At 48.4% G+C, this 19,647-nt stretch overlaps 8 protein-coding genes across 8 annotated transcripts; 5 read left to right on the forward strand and 3 right to left on the reverse strand.

Annotated features, from left to right (window-relative positions):
- Nucleotides 1-599: 599 nt before the first annotated feature.
- FSST1_008409 (copper amine oxidase) lies at nucleotides 600-2,764 on the forward strand (the record flags this gene model as incomplete). The annotated part of the gene is made up of 3 exons (XM_083225290.1): nucleotides 600-830; nucleotides 888-1,461; nucleotides 1,518-2,764. 3 exons carry the CDS (start codon nucleotides 600-602, stop codon nucleotides 2,762-2,764), a joined length of 2,052 nt encoding a protein of 683 aa, XP_083084370.1.
- Nucleotides 2,765-2,819: 55 nt separating this feature from the next.
- Nucleotides 2,820-4,232, reverse strand: FSST1_008410 (uncharacterized protein; the record flags this gene model as incomplete). The annotated part of the gene is made up of 5 exons (XM_083225291.1): nucleotides 2,820-3,232; nucleotides 3,282-3,412; nucleotides 3,464-3,929; nucleotides 3,986-4,022; nucleotides 4,092-4,232. The coding sequence occupies 5 exons, from the start codon at nucleotides 4,230-4,232 to the stop codon at nucleotides 2,820-2,822; spliced, it is 1,188 nt and encodes a 395-aa protein (XP_083084371.1).
- Nucleotides 4,233-5,200: 968 nt separating this feature from the next.
- Nucleotides 5,201-6,484, reverse strand: FSST1_008411 (uncharacterized protein; the record flags this gene model as incomplete). The annotated part of the gene is made up of 3 exons (XM_083225292.1): nucleotides 5,201-5,828; nucleotides 5,879-6,332; nucleotides 6,388-6,484. 3 exons carry the CDS (start codon nucleotides 6,482-6,484, stop codon nucleotides 5,201-5,203), a joined length of 1,179 nt encoding a protein of 392 aa, XP_083084372.1.
- Nucleotides 6,485-6,856: 372 nt separating this feature from the next.
- On the reverse strand, nucleotides 6,857-8,170 carry FSST1_008412 (uncharacterized protein; the record flags this gene model as incomplete). The annotated part of the gene is made up of 3 exons (XM_083225293.1): nucleotides 6,857-6,965; nucleotides 7,023-7,785; nucleotides 7,843-8,170. The coding sequence occupies 3 exons, from the start codon at nucleotides 8,168-8,170 to the stop codon at nucleotides 6,857-6,859; spliced, it is 1,200 nt and encodes a 399-aa protein (XP_083084373.1).
- Nucleotides 8,171-9,470: 1,300 nt separating this feature from the next.
- Nucleotides 9,471-12,188, forward strand: FSST1_008413 (uncharacterized protein; the record flags this gene model as incomplete). Its single annotated transcript, XM_083225295.1, has 2 exons — nucleotides 9,471-12,028; nucleotides 12,083-12,188. The coding sequence occupies 2 exons, from the start codon at nucleotides 9,471-9,473 to the stop codon at nucleotides 12,186-12,188; spliced, it is 2,664 nt and encodes an 887-aa protein (XP_083084374.1).
- Nucleotides 12,189-12,609: 421 nt separating this feature from the next.
- Nucleotides 12,610-14,087, forward strand: FSST1_008414 (S-adenosyl-L-methionine-dependent methyltransferase; the record flags this gene model as incomplete). The annotated part of the gene is made up of 11 exons (XM_083225296.1): nucleotides 12,610-12,627; nucleotides 12,681-12,716; nucleotides 12,771-12,864; nucleotides 12,910-12,932; nucleotides 12,984-13,002; nucleotides 13,052-13,174; nucleotides 13,226-13,248; nucleotides 13,295-13,332; nucleotides 13,385-13,522; nucleotides 13,574-13,996; nucleotides 14,045-14,087. The coding sequence occupies 11 exons, from the start codon at nucleotides 12,610-12,612 to the stop codon at nucleotides 14,085-14,087; spliced, it is 978 nt and encodes a 325-aa protein (XP_083084375.1).
- A 647-nt stretch (nucleotides 14,088-14,734) lies between these two features.
- Nucleotides 14,735-16,546, forward strand: FSST1_008415 (sugar porter family MFS transporter; the record flags this gene model as incomplete). Its single annotated transcript, XM_083225297.1, has 4 exons — nucleotides 14,735-14,908; nucleotides 15,015-15,082; nucleotides 15,133-15,843; nucleotides 15,892-16,546. The coding sequence occupies 4 exons, from the start codon at nucleotides 14,735-14,737 to the stop codon at nucleotides 16,544-16,546; spliced, it is 1,608 nt and encodes a 535-aa protein (XP_083084376.1).
- Nucleotides 16,547-17,132: 586 nt separating this feature from the next.
- Nucleotides 17,133-19,487, forward strand: FSST1_008416 (Zn(II)2Cys6 transcription factor; the record flags this gene model as incomplete). Its single annotated transcript, XM_083225298.1, has 8 exons — nucleotides 17,133-17,198; nucleotides 17,253-17,281; nucleotides 17,456-17,530; nucleotides 17,583-17,658; nucleotides 17,714-18,396; nucleotides 18,445-18,606; nucleotides 18,661-19,227; nucleotides 19,277-19,487. The coding sequence occupies 8 exons, from the start codon at nucleotides 17,133-17,135 to the stop codon at nucleotides 19,485-19,487; spliced, it is 1,869 nt and encodes a 622-aa protein (XP_083084377.1).
- Between the last annotated feature and the right edge of the window lie 160 nt (nucleotides 19,488-19,647).

Genomic DNA, 19,647 nt, shown 5'->3' on the forward strand with positions numbered 1-19,647 from the left:
ATAGGATAAGCATTGGGCCACAACTCGATCAGATCCTATGATAATATACTTAATTTATTGCGGTAATTTGCCTATGCTTTTGCTTCATGTCCACAATCTAGGGGATAATCGAGAGCTTGTACCTGTCGAATTTCTGACAATGCCGAGGGTAACTTGGCACTCATCCTGACGTATGCCGATAGGTCATCGAAAGCCTCGCGGCGTCTTCACAATTCTGCACTTTCTTTCCCCTCACTCCCAACGACAGGGATCAAGACCACTTGCATGCGATAAGGATTTTGCCAACTGCACAGCGGAACCCAAAGACGATCCCTTCCAATCAGAGTCCCCTCATCAGCGAGTCACGAAGTTAACAATCTGATACTTTCGCTGGCTGATGCATGTCCGTTGGCCTCGATAAAAAAAAATTGCTAAATTACTTCCTAATGCGGTAATGTTTGGAGAAGATGGTGCTGACGCTATGATTCACCCAAGTTCTGGGGGCATGAAGGCTCCGCATCAGTAATAATTGACAATCAGCAGTGGAGATAAATAAGAAACAACTCGTTATTGCATCTCTCCGTTTCAACAACACTTCTCTAGATCAAACTACAAAAGCCATGGCTTCAATTCCTCATCCACTTTGCCCGTTGACGGGTGATGAGATCCAATCAACTGCCCGCCTGATCGAGAGCGTCTGGCCAGAGTCCGTCTCGCTATCATTCAAGGTTATAACGCTCAGCGAGCCACCAAAGGAAAAGCTTGCACTATACCTGCACGCGCTAGACAACGGCGAATCCCCTTCGCCGCTTGAACGACGAGTCTTTGTCGCGTATTACATTCGCAAGACAGTGAGAAAATCTCAGTGCTTCTTTATTGTGCGCCTACCGAAATTGACGCTATGATAGGACATATTCCATGAAGCGATTGTCAACTTGACCACTGGCAGAATCGAGAGCAATGTGAAACTCGGACAGAACATCCATAGCAACGCTGTCTACGATGAGGTACAGCAGGTTGAGAAGATTGCGCTCGAGGATCCGAAGGTGTTGGCCGAGTTGGAAAAGCTCAAGCTTCCCGAGGGCACAGTTGTCTGCGCCGATCCCTGGATCTACGGATCTGATGGTGTCGACGACGACGCTCGCATGTACCAGGTCTTCCTCTACATGCGCGACCCAGCCAATTCTGAACAAGCTGATTCAAACCACTATGCCTTCCCTCTTCCTGTCTCGCCTGTCGTTGAATGCGTTAACTACCAAGTGGTTCGCATTGATGTACTACCAACTGGTGCTGATAACACGCCCAAGCCGTTGGCTCCCTATCAGCCAAAGCCTGCAAACGAGTACATTCCCGAGACTCAGGAGCTGCGAAAGGATCTCAAGCCGCTCCATGTCAACCAGCCCGAGGGACCGAGCTTCTCTGTGACACCAGTTGGAGAAACTGGAAACATTGTTTCATGGCAGAAGTGGAACTTCTTTGTTGGTATGTTACGACACTTATCAAGTCGATTCGTTGATAATACTAACCCGAAGGTGTAGGGTTCAACCAACGCGAAGGAATGGTGCTGTACAACGTCAAGTACGATAACCGCCCGCTATTCTACCGTCTATCACTCTCCGACATGAGCGTACCATATGGCGATCCACGACATCCTTTCCATAAAAAGACAGCGTTTGACTTGGGAGATGCCGGTGCTGGCGCTACTGCCAACAACCTCAAGCTGGGATGCGACTGTCTAGGCAGCATCCAGTATCTCAGCGGGGTAATCTGTGACGATAAGGGAAACGCTCTGCCCATGGAGAACGTGATTTGCGTCCACGAGCAAGATGCGGGTATCGGATGGAAGCACACAAACTACAGAACGGACAGAGCTGTGGTGGTTCGCTCGCGAGAGCTTGTGTTACAGTCTATCATTACCGTGTCAAACTATGAGTACATCCTCATGTTCATCTTCAACCAGGCTGGAGAAGTCACATACGAAGTCCGCGCCACAGGAATCCTGTCGACTCAACCGATTGATCACGAGCTGGATAAGGTGGGAGTTCCATTCGGTACAGTCGTCCACCCTGGTGTTCTTGCAGGTGTGCATCAGCACATCTTCTCCCTACGAGTAGATCCCATGATCGACGGCCACACAAACCAGTTGACCTACACTGAAGCCCACAAGATCCCCCGTCACCCGGAAAAGAATCCCCACGGATGCGGCTATGAGGTTATCGAAAAGACCGTCGACAAAACGGCTGGTCTCGACATCGACTACGATCTCAGCCGTGTCTTCAAAATCACAAATCCTCACTCCCTTAATCCTGTCAATGGAAAGCCAGTGGGATACAAGATCCAGGCCCCACCATTCCAAAAGCTCATGGGCGACAAGGACAGCTTTGTCCACAAGCGCGCCGAGTTCGGCGACCATAACATTTATGTTACCACGCACCGGGATCGCGAGTTATACGCTGGAGGATGGTACACGAACCAGTCTCGTGGCGGCACTGGCGTGAGAACCTGGGCGGAGAGAAACGAGACGCTTACGCCAGAGTCTGATATTGTGTTGTGGGTGCAGTTTGGCATCAACCATATTCCTCGCATCGAAGACTTTCCTGTCATGCCAGTAGAAATTCTCAAGGTGCATCTCAAACCCGTCAACTTCTTCACCAAGAACCCTGCCTTGGATGTGCCTCCGAGTGAGCAAATCTTCAATAAGAGTACCCTGGTTGAGACAAGAAAAGAAGAGGCGCCGGGCGGAGACTGTGGCTGCGAGTCATCCTCGGTCCCTTCAAAGCTATAACTTAGGAAGATAGTTTCATTACATTCATTAGTCGCAAGAGGCAATTTGTATTAGTTTATTTGGGACTCTCAATCTCATCCAAATCGGGCATATCAGCCCCGGGTTCACCGAGTCTCTCAACATGAACCGTTGTTTCCTCTGATATCTGAATACCGTCCAAGCCCTCGTTTATCGTCGGAGGCGGCGTTTGGTGCCTCCATGGGCTAAATATTGTTATTTCTGTCCCGTAACTCCATCCCGCATGTGAAGCTTCAAGATCGTAGCCAGGTGGTATGTCAGTGTGCATCGCAAATTCGCAAACCGAGCTTGTGCCTTCCTGATGCGAGATGTCCGTCGCGTTGCTGCCTTTTTTCATGCCATATTCGGGAGCCAGCACCGAGTCTATGACAGCGCGTTTGCTTCTGTGAGAAGAGAGAAACGACGAAGGAATGATGGCGCGGAATGCAGGCCGTAGCATTGGTAGGGAAACTGAACGGTGATTAATTTGAGTTTTAACCAGAGGGCAGAAAGAAAGTACTTGTAACATTACTGAGATTGATCTCGGCGGCACTCAAAGCGCCATGGTATGCCATCGTCAGTGTCATATCCCTCGTATCACTATTTAGCATGAAAGCATCGTGAATCACGAGTACGGTGAAGACGCAGACGCTGTTTATCTATTAGCCAGGATGTCAATAAGTCACTGAGAGATAGACAGACAGAACGCCAAAGCCAAATAGCGCCATTACGGCAAGTTTCTGGCCAAGAGGAAGACGCATTCTTGACACCTCAACAACAGGAAGTATCAATATGATAACGTCGAGTACTGCGTGGGTTAAACCAGTAGAAAAGAAGTAGATGGAACTTTTGACATGACAATGTGTATCTCTACGATCGAGGTCCCAATAGGCGGCTGTGGGTTGGCATTGCATGGCCAAGAGGAGTATGCGCACCAGAGTCCATAAGATGCAGAGGACCAGAACAATTTGTATGGCGATTCGTGTATGCGAGTATCTGAATAGACGCCAGTAAAAGGTTAATACGGCGAATTTTGCGCTGGCGATAGCTATCGTGTACATGAGACTACTGATCCACGTCAGGACATATGATCGTTCGAGTCGCTCGTCGTGGGTGAGGTGCGCTGGTCCATCTTTGAGTGGTACACCGAGTCCAAAGCCTATTAGCCCTGCACGAAAGGGTTAACTTGTGGTGCATTGAGAAAAAGAAAAGGCGCGCGCCTACAAACAATATTGTCTATCGAATATCCAAGAGCTCCGATCTAATTGATCGGAAATTAATTGTCAGCCAAGATGCGCGACAAGGTCAAGTTGGTACCAGGTTGACATACAAAGGCAACTACCGCCAAGCAATCGTCAATTCCATATCCGGCCCTCGTCGACCGTCGCGCAAAGAGTCGAAGTACGAGAACAGTCGCTGCAAGTGGCAAAGTAATTGATATTGAGGCGATGACATTCGGTCTATAGTCCATCGTGCATGATTGATGACGAATGGAGAGGAGTTTTCGACTCCACGGGCGAAAGGAAGAGAAAAGAAGAAGAAGAAGCAGCGGTAGAATAAAAGAAGATTAAATTCTGGAAGAAAGTTAAACAGAGGGAAGGGATGGGAATAAGACCAAGACAAGGATAAGGGAATGTGGACTGTGATGAACTGGTAATGTCTTACATTGGCCAGTCAGCAGAACTGGCAATGACTCAAGTGAAACTCTCCTTGTCCGAGTGAGAGCAACAGACGCTAAAAAACGCCTATGATGCGGGCTTCAAGGCGCTAAAAAGGGGTCGATGCTACCTTGAGTTAGGGCAGTTGAGTCTTATCGTCAGTGCTTTTCGCGGGGAGATGACGAGGTAGATCCGGTTGATGGATGTTAACGTGAAAAGGAATCAAGGTCTTGTTCGGCAGTTCTTTAATTGCCACTATGAAATAGATGACTCCTATTTCTAGACATGGTTTGTTCACTAGGGGATGTCCTGAACCGGGTTGTTTTTACCAAGTGTCTAGGTATGTGAGCGACGGACAAGTCAAAGCGCAATACCCGTGTAAATTCCAGGCATGCGAGAATGCCAAGTAAAGTCAGTTTTGTGGCTTACAGGTCTGACGACGACCAACAGCTGCGATTATTGGTCTAGTCCTGTCAGGGGATCTGCGACAGGTGAAGATCAACTAGCATGAGAATCTCGATACTTTGATGGTACTGAGATTCTCGTGTTTTTGGTGGAGATTCCCATACTTCTAGATTTGCAAGGCATGTTCTTTAATGTCCGTGGTGGCGGACGGCACAGCGCTTTGACAGGAACAGTGATTAGAAAAGCTGCTAGTGTATTTGAACCATGCAGGTCTGTGGGCGGAAAATAAAACAGGGTTTAAGATAACATTCAATTACACTTTCAATGTTGGCCAAATCGCCGTTGAAAACCTTTGTTCCTAAACCGCCAAACGCCTCTAGTTCTCCGCGTTCTCACCCCAATCCTCCCATCCCGCAAACAAACCAGTCCACTCATGGCTGTTGGACCTCCATCTCCATGTCAGGGGTGCAGCGGTGCCTTCTAAAAGCCAGTATCCAGCACCTGGGTTTGGCCCCAACTGGAACGGTGGCTTCGGATAACTATCGACATATGGCAGCCTTACAGCATGCAGACTGCCGTCCAAAGAGCTCCAAATTTGGCTGTATGTTTTTCGTTCCCAACTAGAATCTACCTGAATGAGGTCGTGGGCAATGGATTCAAATGACCTAAAAGGTAATGCAACGGCACACTCAATGAGATCAGGCCTGTTTCTGACAAACTCGGCAAGGGCACTAGTGATTGAACCGTGATTGAGGTCCGCTTCGCATCCCTCATGGGCTTGAAGTGATATGTAAAGGCGCTTGAGATTTGGAAATTGTGGCAATGATAAGTGATGGACAAGAGTCTCGAGTTCGTCGGTCGTATTGGCTGGCCATGTGATCTCAAGAGAAGTAATGAGGGCAAGACGATGAGGTAGTATCAGTTGAGTAAGATGAGTCAGTAGTGGCTCGTCGTAGATCAAGATTGTGTTCATTGAATAAAGGATATCGATGGTTTCGGCATAGCTGAATGTTCAATCAGTAACTGAAGCCATGTTGATGACTTACTTACTCACTTTTGACGACAAGATAAAAGCCAACCCATTATCCCGATAGACTCTGTGTCCTGATCTGGAGAATCACATTCATCGACCCAAGGACCGTCTTTGAGACTACCACGTGTCATTGGTCCCTCTTCCTCTAAGGGGACTCGATTGCAAACCATACCGGAGCTGTGCCAACAAGGCGACAGGGAGGCATCCAACTTCAAGCCCATGTGGAGGCGTCGACCCCCAAAAGCCAGTCTCAGGATATCGCGCCTAAGGTGAGGCGGGACCTTGAACCACGAGCAACTCTGTAACAAGGTAGGAATCTGCCTTTGCTGATCATTGGTGTCGCTTTCTCGAAATCCATTTGGAGTTAGGACACGAGGCCGTGCAGAAGGCAGGCGAGGGATGTCGTGTACATGATCTCTCCAATCAGCAAGCGGCTCAACCACTAGGCTTGTCGGGGATTCGACCGTTGAGAGGACTGTGAAGCTTTTAGCGGCCGTACGTCATAATTTTGTATAGCTGGACGGATTTACCTGGTGATCCTGGTGAACCAGGTGATACGATGCTGTAGCCAGGAGACTCAGGGGAGGCACACGGTGAACTATTCAATACGGGGCTTGAGGGTGTCATATTCGGACAATTTCCTTCGTTGTTGAAAGGAAACAGAACAGCACTCCAATTGTCATTTACTCAGGTCGATTCTAAGGCACGTGCTCAATATTACGTAAGTGCTATAAACTCTTGGATGCACCGTTGAAGTGACAAAAAATGATGTGCAGAATCTACAAAATTGATTGCATCAGAAACACCTCCTTCGAAGTATTACAGAGTCTTAGTAGCTGGAAGCACATTAGACGAAACTATCGGTTATGGTATTTAGATAAGACTATTAGGTTGTTGTTTATTTTGTAACATAAACCTTAGGGGCAGCCATTTCTCTTATCTATTGGTCTATGAACTAATTCCTGTACATTACAACACTATGGAACAAAAGATAAAAGTTTATGGGTTTTGCCCCTTTCTCTTCCTGTTGGCCTCCTCAAGCTTCTGCGTTAGTCGTGCTAAATCGCGAGCTTTGCCATATACCGTCCAGTCCCACTGATCGTTGTACCTGAATCACTGTCAGAAAAAAGTAGTTTCATGCGAATCACAGCAAAATAAAACTTACATCATCAATGAAAAGATCATCAGTGAATCAGCGTTGGTGGTAGCTTTGTCAGGACCAGATTGATTAGATACTTTCCTGTGCTTCATGGCTAGCTCCATCATATTCTCGATACCATAGGCACCTTGCTTCCTTAAGCCTCTCGAGGCAAGGTAGCCTGGGTCGGGAATAGCGTCGTAAGGCCGAATTCCGTTAGCTCCCTTGTATAGGACTTGGCCATCTTTGTTGACGGCAGGGTGATCCTTGATGTTATGCTCGAGCTGAGTAGGACTGACGACACCGCCAAACCAATGGCAAAGCTCATGCCAAAGTTGAGTATGAAACGACACGAGGCCGCTTTGAAGTTTTGTACCGGAAGTTACCGAAGCCTTGAAATCCTTGGGAGACTGACGGTTTTTCATACTGTCAGCAGTCATGCCACTGCAGATGATGATCAAGTCATCATGCGCCGAAATAACGGCCTGTCGGTTTCCGAAACAAACTCCCAACGAGTTCGTCTGCGTGCGGCTGAACTTCCACCGGCCTTGGAAGTACAAGGCACCTAGATATGGGTTGTTCTGTCTTACCCTGTCCTGGAATTGGGGCTGATCCTTGACCTTGCCCACTCCTGGCTCAGGCTCGTCTTCGGGTCCATACCACTGGAAAACATCATCGCCACAGGCGATCACGGGCTTTGCACCCGGGCGTGCGGCCAGGGTCGGGTTGTTGCCGTGTTCAGGGCTGTTCTTGTCACTAGGAAGAACCCGTACTGCGTTGGCATAGATATCTGCAGATACACATTAACCAGTGAATCAGAGTCAAGCAACAACCACATAGTACATACCTCGAAGAGCTTCGGTATATCGACGATCAGCGGCACCGGGGCTTGAAGGAATCTTGTAACCAAAGGCCATTTGAATATGGGTAACGATTCGCTGCCATCGGATGTGGTTGTCCTTATCGGTATCAAAGTCAGGCAATTTGTTGAGAACAACCTCGAGAGAGGACTTGGCTGCGTCTGCTAGCTCGATCGATTGAGTCAAAGCAGCTTTGATGATATCCTTGTGAGGATCGCAGCTGCTATGTATGTCCCATGGCTCTAGGGAAGCCTCAGGAAGAGCCAAAGCGGAGCTGGAAAGGGTAGCAACTAGCCAAAAGGAAGAAAATCGCATCGTGAAAAAAAAAAGGTTGACTAAAAACACCAAGGATTGACAATAATTTAGGTAAACGAGTGTAAGACTAAGCTAAAGCTTGGTGAAGGCGTTTACCTTAGACGCGAATGAAGGAGCGGATGACTGCGTAAGAAGACAGACCAGACAGTACAAGAAAACGAATGGGACTCAATAATGTATGTATCTTGATTTTCATATTCAGGATTCAGAATGATATGGAATTAGGTATGTGCTTGAACATGGTTGTCTTAGAGTCCTGGTCCTTAATCTGATCCTTCGAGGCTTACTCTGCTTACTACAGTAAATTGTGATAAGCTGGGCCTCCACTAACCCTTTAATTACAATGCGACCCTCCACTAACTAGAGTGACTACGGCAACCCTTCTGCCATTCATTGTATTTTGATGGGATTGACTCAAAAATGGACCAATGAGCAAATGGCCGTAAGGATCGTTACCAGATTCTTCTTCGATTGCAAAGGGTAAGTATTTCATACAAGGACGAGGCGGAGAGTAAACGGTATCTCGGGGTTATCCCGCGACTCCTTCACAAATCTCGCTTATCGCCGATCAAAACCGCGCCTCATAAGGCAGTTGAGAAACCCGATATAGCCGCTTCGGCAATTGTTTATAGCTCCATAAGTAAAGAACATCAATTGATGACAGTCACGAGCTTTGAATCCATTGCTAAAGTCGTCACATATACTTTGCGATTGATGATGATTCAGTACAATGATATAGCAGCAAAGCAAAAGTACTACGGACATGTATTGTCTGCCGTTGCATCGCCATCACCGAAAAGGCGCAACAACGGCGATATCCACAGAAGGATTTGATGAGAGATAAGATGAATGCAACACAGTAAAATATGATTCCCACTACCATATCGTCGGAATGCATGAACAAACTGGTTTGTTTTACTGTAGGATTCGAATGCACGTTCTATAAATGGGTCTGTGTCCCGCAAACAAGGTTGTTCCTTAGGGCCAGCAGCGTTTCATATATCTTGAATAAGCTGACCAAAGAGATTACTCCCCACAAGCAACATGTCTCAAAATGTAACCTTGGCTTGTAGATCAGTTTGGGGCTGAGACTTTCAAGAGTACTGAGCACATTCATTTCATGAAAAAGGCACTGTCTCGCCTCTATCACGAACGTGTTTCCCATCCGCACTACGGACACTCATTCATTCGTTCAGTCGTTCCTTCTTTCGTTCCATGACTATACTGGTACACATTCTTTGTCTCTCACTACCTAGTATAGTCGTCCAGTCTTTCATTCTTTATAAATTTGCTTTCGATAATGCAGCAGCCATGGAAGCTGCGCGTTCTCGCGCTATGCTTAGCATCAGGTTTATCTGGCGTGTCTGCTCAAGACTACACCACATCCACATATGACGCAACCACTGGCACTGAGACTTCCTCTGATATTGGTCTACCCATTGTTGGTCCTACTCCCTCAACTGAGGTGTCTCTACTAGAGACAACATCGGCACCTTTCGTGGAAGACCCTTCCTTGGAAGCTACTTCGGAGGCTCATGTGGAAATCGAGACCAGCTCTGCAGTCAAGGACGAGACTGGTATCCCTTTTGTTCCTCACACTGAGGAGACTACTTCATTGGTGGAGTCTGCGACAGAGAGCGCCCACCAAGAACCATCTACTCAGACTCAGATCGAGGCTATTATCCCTACTGTCGAGACACAATCTCAACAGCCTGATTTTACCACTGCCATTAACAACCCAATTGACACTACTACTGGACCTGTAGAGCTTATTGATACCACGACTGGCCCTATCGAAGCTCCCAACCAATCTACGCCGACTGGTCCAGTACAAGACACGACGACTGACCAAGCATTGGCAGTGACTGAGGGTACAACGAACAACCAGCCACCCGTTGTATCTACGGAATCAACGGAAGCTGTTGAACCTACGACCCAGGCCGATGCCGAGCCTGTGGTTTCCGCTGGGCGGACAGACGCTGCGGCAACCACCGTCTCAGGTCCTGCTCCAGAGAACACTATCGAGACTACTAGTCAAGCCGCTGAGCCTACCACTGAGGTGAAGCCCCAGGAGCCTTCCACAGAGTCGACTGAGATTCCCGTGGAGTCTACTACAGAGCAAGAGGCCCCAGAGCACACCAGTGAGGAGGAGTCTCCCGAGCAGACTACCCAGTCAAAGGATGCTGCCGAGACTACTCAGGGCGGACCCGACCCCAAGCCGACAGAGGACAACAACGACGCCCCTTCTACTAAGAACGAGCCTGGTCAGACTTCTGCTCCTGATGAGCCTGAGAAGACCACAGCCAATGTTGAACCTACACCCACTGAGGATGGTATCGTCACTGGTACCAACGGCGTCGTTGTGACCTATGTTCCTGAGCAGGACAAGGACTTTTCTGACTTCACTGGCACTACTACCACTACCGATGATGGCGGCGCTGCTATTATCGTTTTCCCTGGCGGTTGGTTCTGGAAGCCTTCTGGTAACCTGCCTGCTGGAATCCTTCCTGGTCCTCCTGCCTCCAACCCTGGCCCTATTGGTGGTGGTAGCGGCGGCGGTGGTAGTGGGGAAGGAGACGGAGAAGATAATGACGATGATGATGATGATGAGCAGTCAACTAAGAAGGAAGAGGAGAAGTCAACTGCTGAGCCCTCGGAAACAACTGCTCAAACAACTGCAAAGTCCACTGAAGCAACTACCACTTCTACTGAGGCATGCTCTGCCGTTGAGATTGAGGATTGTACGCGAACTATTTCCTACTACACCACTGACGGCACTCTCACCCACACTGAGTTCGGAGACTGCCCTACCGTTGCCAGCTGTGCTACTGGTACCCAAGCCACTGCTACCACGACCGCCTCTGCAGAGTATGAAGAAGGCGTAGAAGTGCAAATTGACGAGGCTGATGTTGATATCCCTGATGACTTTGATGGTGATGTTTCCGACGACACCGCTCAGAGATTCCAAGAGGTGATGGACGAGTACTGGGCGGATTATGGTGTCTCAACTGGTACTGAAACGACTGCAGAGACTACCTCTACCAGCGAGTCAACTGAGACTACTAGCGAGACCAAGACGGAGGAAGTCACTACAACCGATGCTACTACCGACATGACAACCACTGTTCCTAGCACCCTCATCACAATGACTCGCAACACTGAGTCTTCTCAAGGGTCTTCTGGTACTACATCTGACGGTACATCCTCAGACACAATCACCTCTATGGCCTCAAGCACTGAGATGCCCACTACCACCACATCCTCACTCCGTACTTACTACCCCTGCCACCCTTATGGAGGCCCCAGAGTCGCTACTCCTTACTGCCAGTGCGAGACCACAAGCGATGGTAAACAGATGGTTGCGACTGCTCCTATGGTCTCAGATGCATGCGATGTCTATACCGAATTCCCTGCCAGTCTCTACACCACACCTCCTCCCGCTCCAACACCAACCGTCTTCAACGAGCGGTACACGGAGACCAACGCGGGTACCGTCATAGTCTGGGAGTCGTACTCTCTCCGCGAATGGAAGGTCATGGGTCATCCCGTTACCAACACCATTGGCCTTGGAGAGGCTTCGACCGTTTCGACACCCGTTCCCACCGCGACCGATACGAACGGTGATGGCTCCGACATCTGTACCAGTATCGACAAGAACGTCCGCAACGCTTTGTCCGGTGCTTGTGACAGCGCTTTGGATCAGTTTGAGGATGATACTATCTATGACAAGTACACTGGCCGTTACTCCCAGATGGGCAGTATTCTGAAAGCATTGACTTTTGGCAAGGCGAGCTGCATTGTTCAGTTCTCGTGTGATGACTACGGTATTGGAATGAAGGGTAGTGACATCAAGAAAATGTAAGTTGATCCCCAGAATCATTGCTTGTCAGCAAGTTGCTAATATTCTCATAGTCGCGAGGACAACCGGGACGACGTTGGTCGATGTGGTAACATTTATCTATCCAATTCGTGTAAGATTCACTTGGATTACTGCACAGAGTGCAAGTCGGACAACTAAAGAGCGATGGTTCAAACTTAAATCTATGTAATAAACAATTCTTCGGCTAAGTTGCAAATGTCTTGTGTGATCAGTTCTTGTGTTTGCACCAAAAATGAATGAATAAATGGATGTTCTTCAATGGTCATCAGACAATTTGACAAACCAACAGAGATCGTTCTTGCAGCTGTGGATGGGTAATCAATGTGAAGCAGCGGGCGATCACTTCTGCTTCCGGTGTTCAACGCCGAGAAACCCCAGCGAATGGATCTATCATGTCAAATCGGATGTCTCCGACCCTTGCTCAACACCGCTATCGACTACGCAAGCGAAAGTCAATAGGTAGTCCACGTTGCATTCCTTATCGTCACATCATCTGTCCCTTTTCCTCTCTTCAACTTTCGTCTCGAAGATACGCATTGAGTATAACAATTGACTCATTATGGCTGATGAACAGATTGTATGAAGAATCATGCCAAGTGCTGATAGAATGTAGGCTGACGTGAATGACAGGCCGTAGACCCCGACTTTGACTCCGCTCTCGATGTTGTACGTAACCTCCAAATCGGGACCACAAATCACTCAGAAGCTAAACAATCATAGCCCCTTGAAGAGCCATCAACATCGTCGCTTCGATCCAGTCTCCTACAGTTTGCACAGGAGAACGGTCGTACTTACCACAAGCTCAGTGAAGGAAGTGAGTAGAGGACGTTTCGTGAAGTCGCCGGCTAACCAAAGTCAGAATATGCTTTCCCAAACGATGATGTGAGTGTATCATGTGGGCATGGATGTTAAAACTACTGACTTCTTGAAAAGGCGGAGAATGATAGGTTAGGTCTGTACCTCAGCATTTAGAAGCCGTGGCCAAGACTGACTGAAAATAGATCTTCAAGATAACCTGTACCTTATCACGCTAGATGGGAAGAGGGCCCTCAACCCTGGAGCCGACAATGCAAAGAGAGTGTTGGACATGGGCACTGGCACTGGTCTCTGGGCACTCGAATTCGGTAAGGCTCCTTCGTGAGAATCATGATATATGGGCTGATTGATATGTGCAGCCGATGAGCATCCAGCTGCAGAGGTAAGTAATTCGTAGGTGATTACTATCTTTAAGACTGACAGAACAGGTTATCGGTGTGGACCTCAGTCCGATTCAGCCACCATTGTTTGTTCCAAACCGTCTTCGCGATATTATATATCCCACTGACCACAAATAGCGTACCTCCTAACTGTACATTCGAAATCGATGATCTTGAGAAAGAGTGGACATGGAAGCAACCCTTCGACTTTATCTTTTGTCGCATGATGACGGGAAGCTTCAGCGATCCACAAGCCATGGCTCACAAGGCTTATGAGTAAGGTCAGACCTTACCATGATGAATGAACTCTACTGATAAAAGTTCTAGAGGTCTTAGCCCAGGTGGTTGGTACGAGATTCAAGATATCCAAATCCCTGCATTCTGTGATGACGGCACCCTGGATGTCAAGACATCACCCACCCTAAAATGGCAACAGGGTCTCATCGAGGGCTCCCGGAAGCTTGGCCGTCCTCTTGGCGAATCCGACAAGTACAAGTCGATCGTCGAGAAAGCCGGCTTCGAGAACGTTGTGGAGACCATCTACCGTTGGCCAACTAGCAGCTGGCCCAAAGATGCCAAGCTTAAAGAGCTCGGAAAGTGGAACCTTGTTAATTTCGATGCAGGTCTCGAGGGTGTCAGTCTTGCTCTGTTTACCAGAGTTCTGGGTTGGTCCAAGGAAGATACTTTGAGACTTTGTGCGGATGTGAGGAAGGAGTTGAGGAACCCCAAGGTTCATGGGTATTGGAAGATGTAAGTTCTCGATTTGGCCATTTTGGTGTTTTACTGACACATGGGTAGCTATATCGTCTACGGACAGAAGCCTGGAGGGAAGAAGGAGTGAGCCCGTATCAATGTCTTGTGATGTGTTTATGACCGTACTGGATAGACTGTTAGAGCTAGATTTTGCATGAGTTCTAGTCTAGATCATTCACATCCATATCAGCCCAACAATATCCAACTGATCCCTCTCCTGATCTCAAGGATTAACGAGCCTTGTGTCCCAAATCTCACGTGTCATTCAACAACATACGACGAGGGTGTTCTTCAACGGCTGGCCAACCCCATAATCTAAGCTTACCATGCATACCCGAGCCAATCATGCCTACCAGGGTTACCCCAGCTTTCAAATTCGGGGCAACCGGAGCCGACATGGTGTCCAAAACAGGAACAAGCTAACCCAATCTTTACCGCTACAAAAGGTCAACCCCATCTTTCGTACCATAGCTAATCCGTGGATATTCGCGATGAGGGGGGTAACTGCAAATCCGGGGAACAACGCGACGTCGGACGGGCAGCGGATGCCGTCTAGGAACAAGGTCCGCCTCGCATGACACAAACATTGGACGAGTTGCATAACCTGTTTGCAGACAAGACATCTTATATAAAGACTCCCCTTCCCGAACCTCTGGGTAGTGATCTGCAGACTTGCTCTTGGCTTTTCTTTACCAAGCCTGCGCTCTGCATTTCTTGTCTTGTCGATAAACAAACATGGATTCCAAGACCGACGAAAAGGTCGCGTTTGAACATGGCGCAGAGTTACATGATGCTCATGTAGCTGCCCAGGTTGCGCATGATGTTCAGAACCAGAAGCTATCGCCATGGACGCCTACCATGTTTCGTCTCTACCTTGTTCTGGCATGTGCTTACCTTTGTGGTTGCCTGGTATGTATCCTTCCCACATCATCAATCCAGCAGAATATTTCCCATCCGCCCCTGGGAGATGTCTGTAAGGGTCGGTTCAGTGATTGAGATGCTAACAACCCTTTAGAACGGGTATGATGGCTCTGTTATGGGAGGCATCAATGGCATGAAAGCCTACCAGCACTACTTCAACATGTCAGTACTATCTACCTATACAAGGTTGTCGCATGGCTAATATTTTTCAGGTCAATGGATGGCTCCTCAACCGGCATCATCTTCGCCATGTACAACATTGGTTCCATCGCCGCTGTCTTCTTCACAGCTCCCGTAAACGATTGGTTCGGACGACGTTGGGGCATGTTCACTGGCGCTGCAGTCGTCATCATCGGTACCTGTGTTCAGGCTACCTCTACCAACCGGGGTCATTTCCTCGCCGGTCGCTTCATCCTGGGTTTCGGTGTCAGCTTCTGCTGTGTGTCGGCGCCTTGTTACGTTAGTGAGATGGCCCATCCCACCTGGCGAGGCACCATCACCGGTCTTTACAACTGTACTTGGTATATCGGCAGTATCATTGCTGGCTGGGTCGTCTACGGTTGTAGCTACCTGGGTGACGAGAACGAATTGGCTTGGCGCATCCCTATCTGGTGCCAGATGGTAACATCCGGTATCGTGGTTGTCTTCGTTCTCCTTCTCCCTGAATCTCCTCGATGGCTCATCGCCCAAGATCGCGTTGAAGATGCCGTCAAGGTACTTGCTGCATACCACGGTGAGGGTGACCCCAATCATCCCATGGTTATCATGCAAATCAAGGAGATGACCCACCAAATCGCTGCCGATGCTACTGATAAGTCATGGTGGGACTACCGTGGACTCTGGAACAGCCACAGTGCACGACGTCGACTCATTGGCGTCTTGGGTATGGCTGTTTTTGGACAAATCAGCGGTAACAGTCTGAGGTGAGTTCGAAAGAAATCTTGGCATGAATCTGTGACTAATGTGTGCAGCTCTTATTATCTTCCCGTCATGATGAAAAACGCCGGTATTGTCGATCAACAGAAGGTTTTGGCCCTCAACGGCATCAACCCTGTCCTTTGTTTCTTTGGTGCCATTCTTGGTGCCCGTATGACCGATGTTATCGGTCGTCGCCCTCTCTTGCTCTACTCCATCGTCTTTTGCTCTTGCTGTTTTGCCATCATCACCGGAACCAGCAAGCTCTCCCTCGACGAGCCCGATAACAGCTCTGCCGCAAATGCAACTGTCGCCATGATCTTCGTATTCGGAATTGCCTTCTCTTTCGGCTGGACTCCTCTCCAGTCCGCTTACATCGCCGAGTGTCTTTCTACCGATATCCGTGCCAAGGGTACTGCTGTAGGCAACCTGGCGAGTTCTATTGCCTCAACCATCATTCAGTACAGCAGCGGCCCTGCATTCCAGAAGATTGGTTACCACTTTTACCTTGTGTTTGTCTTCTGGGATCTTTTTGAAGCAGTCTTCATCTGGTTCTTCTTCCCCGAGACAAAGGACCGTACTCTGGAGGAATTGTCTGAAGTGTTTGAGGCCCCCAACCCTGTTAAGAAGAGTCTCCAGAAGAGAGATGCTAGCACGGTTATGAACACCATGAACGTGACGGGCGATGAGAAGCTCACCGGAGAGGTCTGAGGCTATCTGTTGGCACCACGCACTGTTGTCAGCAAATGATGCAAATCTTGAGATATTGTGTTATATATTTAAATAATGTTGCCATTGAAGTTGGCTTCTACAACCCAATGCTTGTATCAAGAATCTATAATTTTACCAAAATCTACTTGAGACTTCTTGATTCGTGAACTCATCCCTTAGACCATAAGACCAAGCCTCATTCGCGCGAGCATCTTGTCGCCAAGTGACAATTGTTTGCCAAGTCAATAAAACACTTGATCCGATCCATGTACAACTCGGCTAGAACCCCGGACTATGCCGAGGTCTCATGTCCATCAAGCTTTGCGCCGCTCCTTAGTTGGTGCTTAAACCGACCAACCGGAAAGGCGCTTAACAGCCAGGGTTGCAGCTTGATTTTTGCTAAAGAGTGAGCTTCTTTTTCCCGCACCAATCACCATGCCCAATCCCTGTCGGACCGAGCATCCCCGTATGTCCTATGATCCTCCAGACCATCCACTCGTTTCCTCATTATCTCCTCTTTTCCCCACGTTTTGTACTGTCGGCCCGCACCGGGGCGACGAACACATCAACTGTCTCACCCAGTACCATGGAACACGCCATTGATGAATCTGCCGAATGGCCGCCACGGAAGAGACTCAGAACGTCGCATGCAGTGAGTTTGAGGATTAACATCTTGCTAAACCTGGCTGGGGCTGACTAGTTGCAGTGTGATGCCTGTCGTACCCGCAAAACAAGGTAAAATCTGGAGAGCTTTGCCTAGCATATGCCTCGTGGGAGGATGCAAGAGACGAATAGTAAGTCGTTTTGCCTCTTTTTACACCAGAGCATTGCTTCATCCACTTTCTTTACGACATAAAGCTCAAAGACTAACTTGACTGTCACTTCCTAGATCGACTGACAAGAGAATAGATGTGATGGGAACAACCCTTGTACTACATGTGCAGCGATCGGCCATGACTGCACCTACGGGTCTGAGGCCAATTCGTGAGTTTCATTGGTTACCGATTTTATAGTAAGGTAGTAATCCAGGGTCTAGAAGGAGCAAAAACGATTTGATCTTGGAAAGCGTTCTAAGAGTTGAAAGGACACTCCACGAGCTACGATCTACCATCGTAGGAACTTCAGGCCTTGATCCCAACCTTCACCAACTGACCTTACTTTAATTAGCCAGCAAACATACAACTAGCCTGTCAGCAACATGTTATCAACTCGCCCCAAATAAACCGCACAAATTCGTTTTCAGGCTCATCGCCAGACCTGAATCTCCGTCGTCAAAGCCAAGCCATTCAGACACCAAACAGCCAAGACAACCGCGAGAATGTCGCCAACTTTGAGAATGCCGTCTTGGACTCTATGCATACTTCAACCACTGAGTCGATACTCCAGTGGCCTCACTTTGGCGTCTTTCCGCTACTCAGGCATGACGGAGAGTCCATATTTTACTTGGAACAATCACGCAAGCCTCTCACTGTCGCGGCAAATCCCATGTATCCCTACGTCGATACAGAAGACATAGCATCGATGCTGGAAGCTTTTGAGCGGAATGTCAACTTTTGGTATCCGTCCATGTCGCAAGAGCAGCTTAGCAGCATACGAGGCACACTTCAGGGCGGCATGCTCTCGGATGATTCAGTGCACTCATGTCTTTGCCTCCTTACTTTAGCTTTAGGATGTGCCAGCCAAGCTGCTGAAGACCTTCGTTTTATTACTGAACCTGACCCTACTGAAAAAGACAGAAGAATGCGAAAACGAAAGCTTGGTGATATCTATTTCCAGTTGGCATTGAAGAAGCTCCACGTTGTTCATCTACAAGTCGATTCTGAGAGCACGCAATGCCTCTTCTTCACTGCGTAAGTTGATAAGTGTTTTCCATCACCAGGCCGAGACTGACATCTCAGGCTTTATTTCGCATCGTTGGTTAGACCACTCCAAGCCTGGGAGTACCTCAGTGCTACGGCAACAAGATGCATGCTTCTTTTGTCATACCCTGCGAACAAGCATGACACCGAGTCAGAAGAACGGATTCGAAGGATATTTTGGTCTTGCTACATATTGGAAAGGTAAGTTTGATAAAGGTGATCTGACTCGTATGAATAGATGCTGACAACGCACAGCGACTACATGGCCGAACTATCAGCATGCCCCCCTTCCGGCATCGCCCGCGTAGAATCCTCAGTCCCTCTGCCCAGTTCCTATCACACCCATACGTCCGAAGTCGTGGAAGAAGAATCTTCTCTCTACTTTCTGGCCTGTATCAGCATGCGTCGTCTGCTCAACAGAGTCCATCAGCTCTTGTACGCAAGAGATACAGGTGCAGCATTCGACCACACTCGCTTTCCTCGCATTGTCAAGGAGCTACAGCGCCAACTAGATGATTGGCGTGATGTGCTGCCAGCATCGTTCTCGTTCAATGTCGACACTGATGAAGTACCAACGGCAGCCGGTGGCTTCCTTCGCCAGAGATATCTCACCTGTAAGGGAGTTATATACCGACCGTATCTAATGTGGATGCTGAGTAGCAGTTACGACGATACCGGTACTTCGACGTCGATTGTGACTCCGGCGATACCGGATGTCATGAACAATTGCAAGTTGTGCCTTGATGCGTGTTTACTCCATGCCTTGGACCTCAGAGGATTCTCACAAACCGTTGTCATCGACACATGGATCTGCTCCCTATCGTAAGTATTTGTTTCTACGAAAAGCTAATCAAGTACTAATGACATACAGTATGTCTGGCGCCATGCTCATCATTCTCGCCGCGTCACACATACCCGCTCTGAAGGAGTTCATTGGCACGCGCGCCACGCTCGTGGGTAGTCATCTGGAGCGATTATTTCGGACCTGGCGAGATATGTCGTTTGGAGGAGATTCACCTAGTGTAGATCGAAGTATGTGGCTTATCAACCAGGCGGATAGTTATATCAGGGACTGTTATTGAGGCCCAGAACAACATGTACACCTATTTACATAAAGTTCTTATAACCCTTTAATACAATGAACAACTAATTCCCTTTCACCCTTGACACAACTAGCAATCCGGCTCTCAATCCAACAAAGTTTTGCTGCCCAGCTCTTGCTCCAGATCCTCATCTGCCACT

Source organism: Fusarium sambucinum, chromosome II, assembly GCF_050947815.1.
Source record: "Fusarium sambucinum isolate potato_lamoka chromosome II, whole genome shotgun sequence".
In the NCBI taxonomy this organism is placed as follows: Eukaryota; Fungi; Ascomycota; class Sordariomycetes; order Hypocreales; family Nectriaceae; genus Fusarium; species Fusarium sambucinum.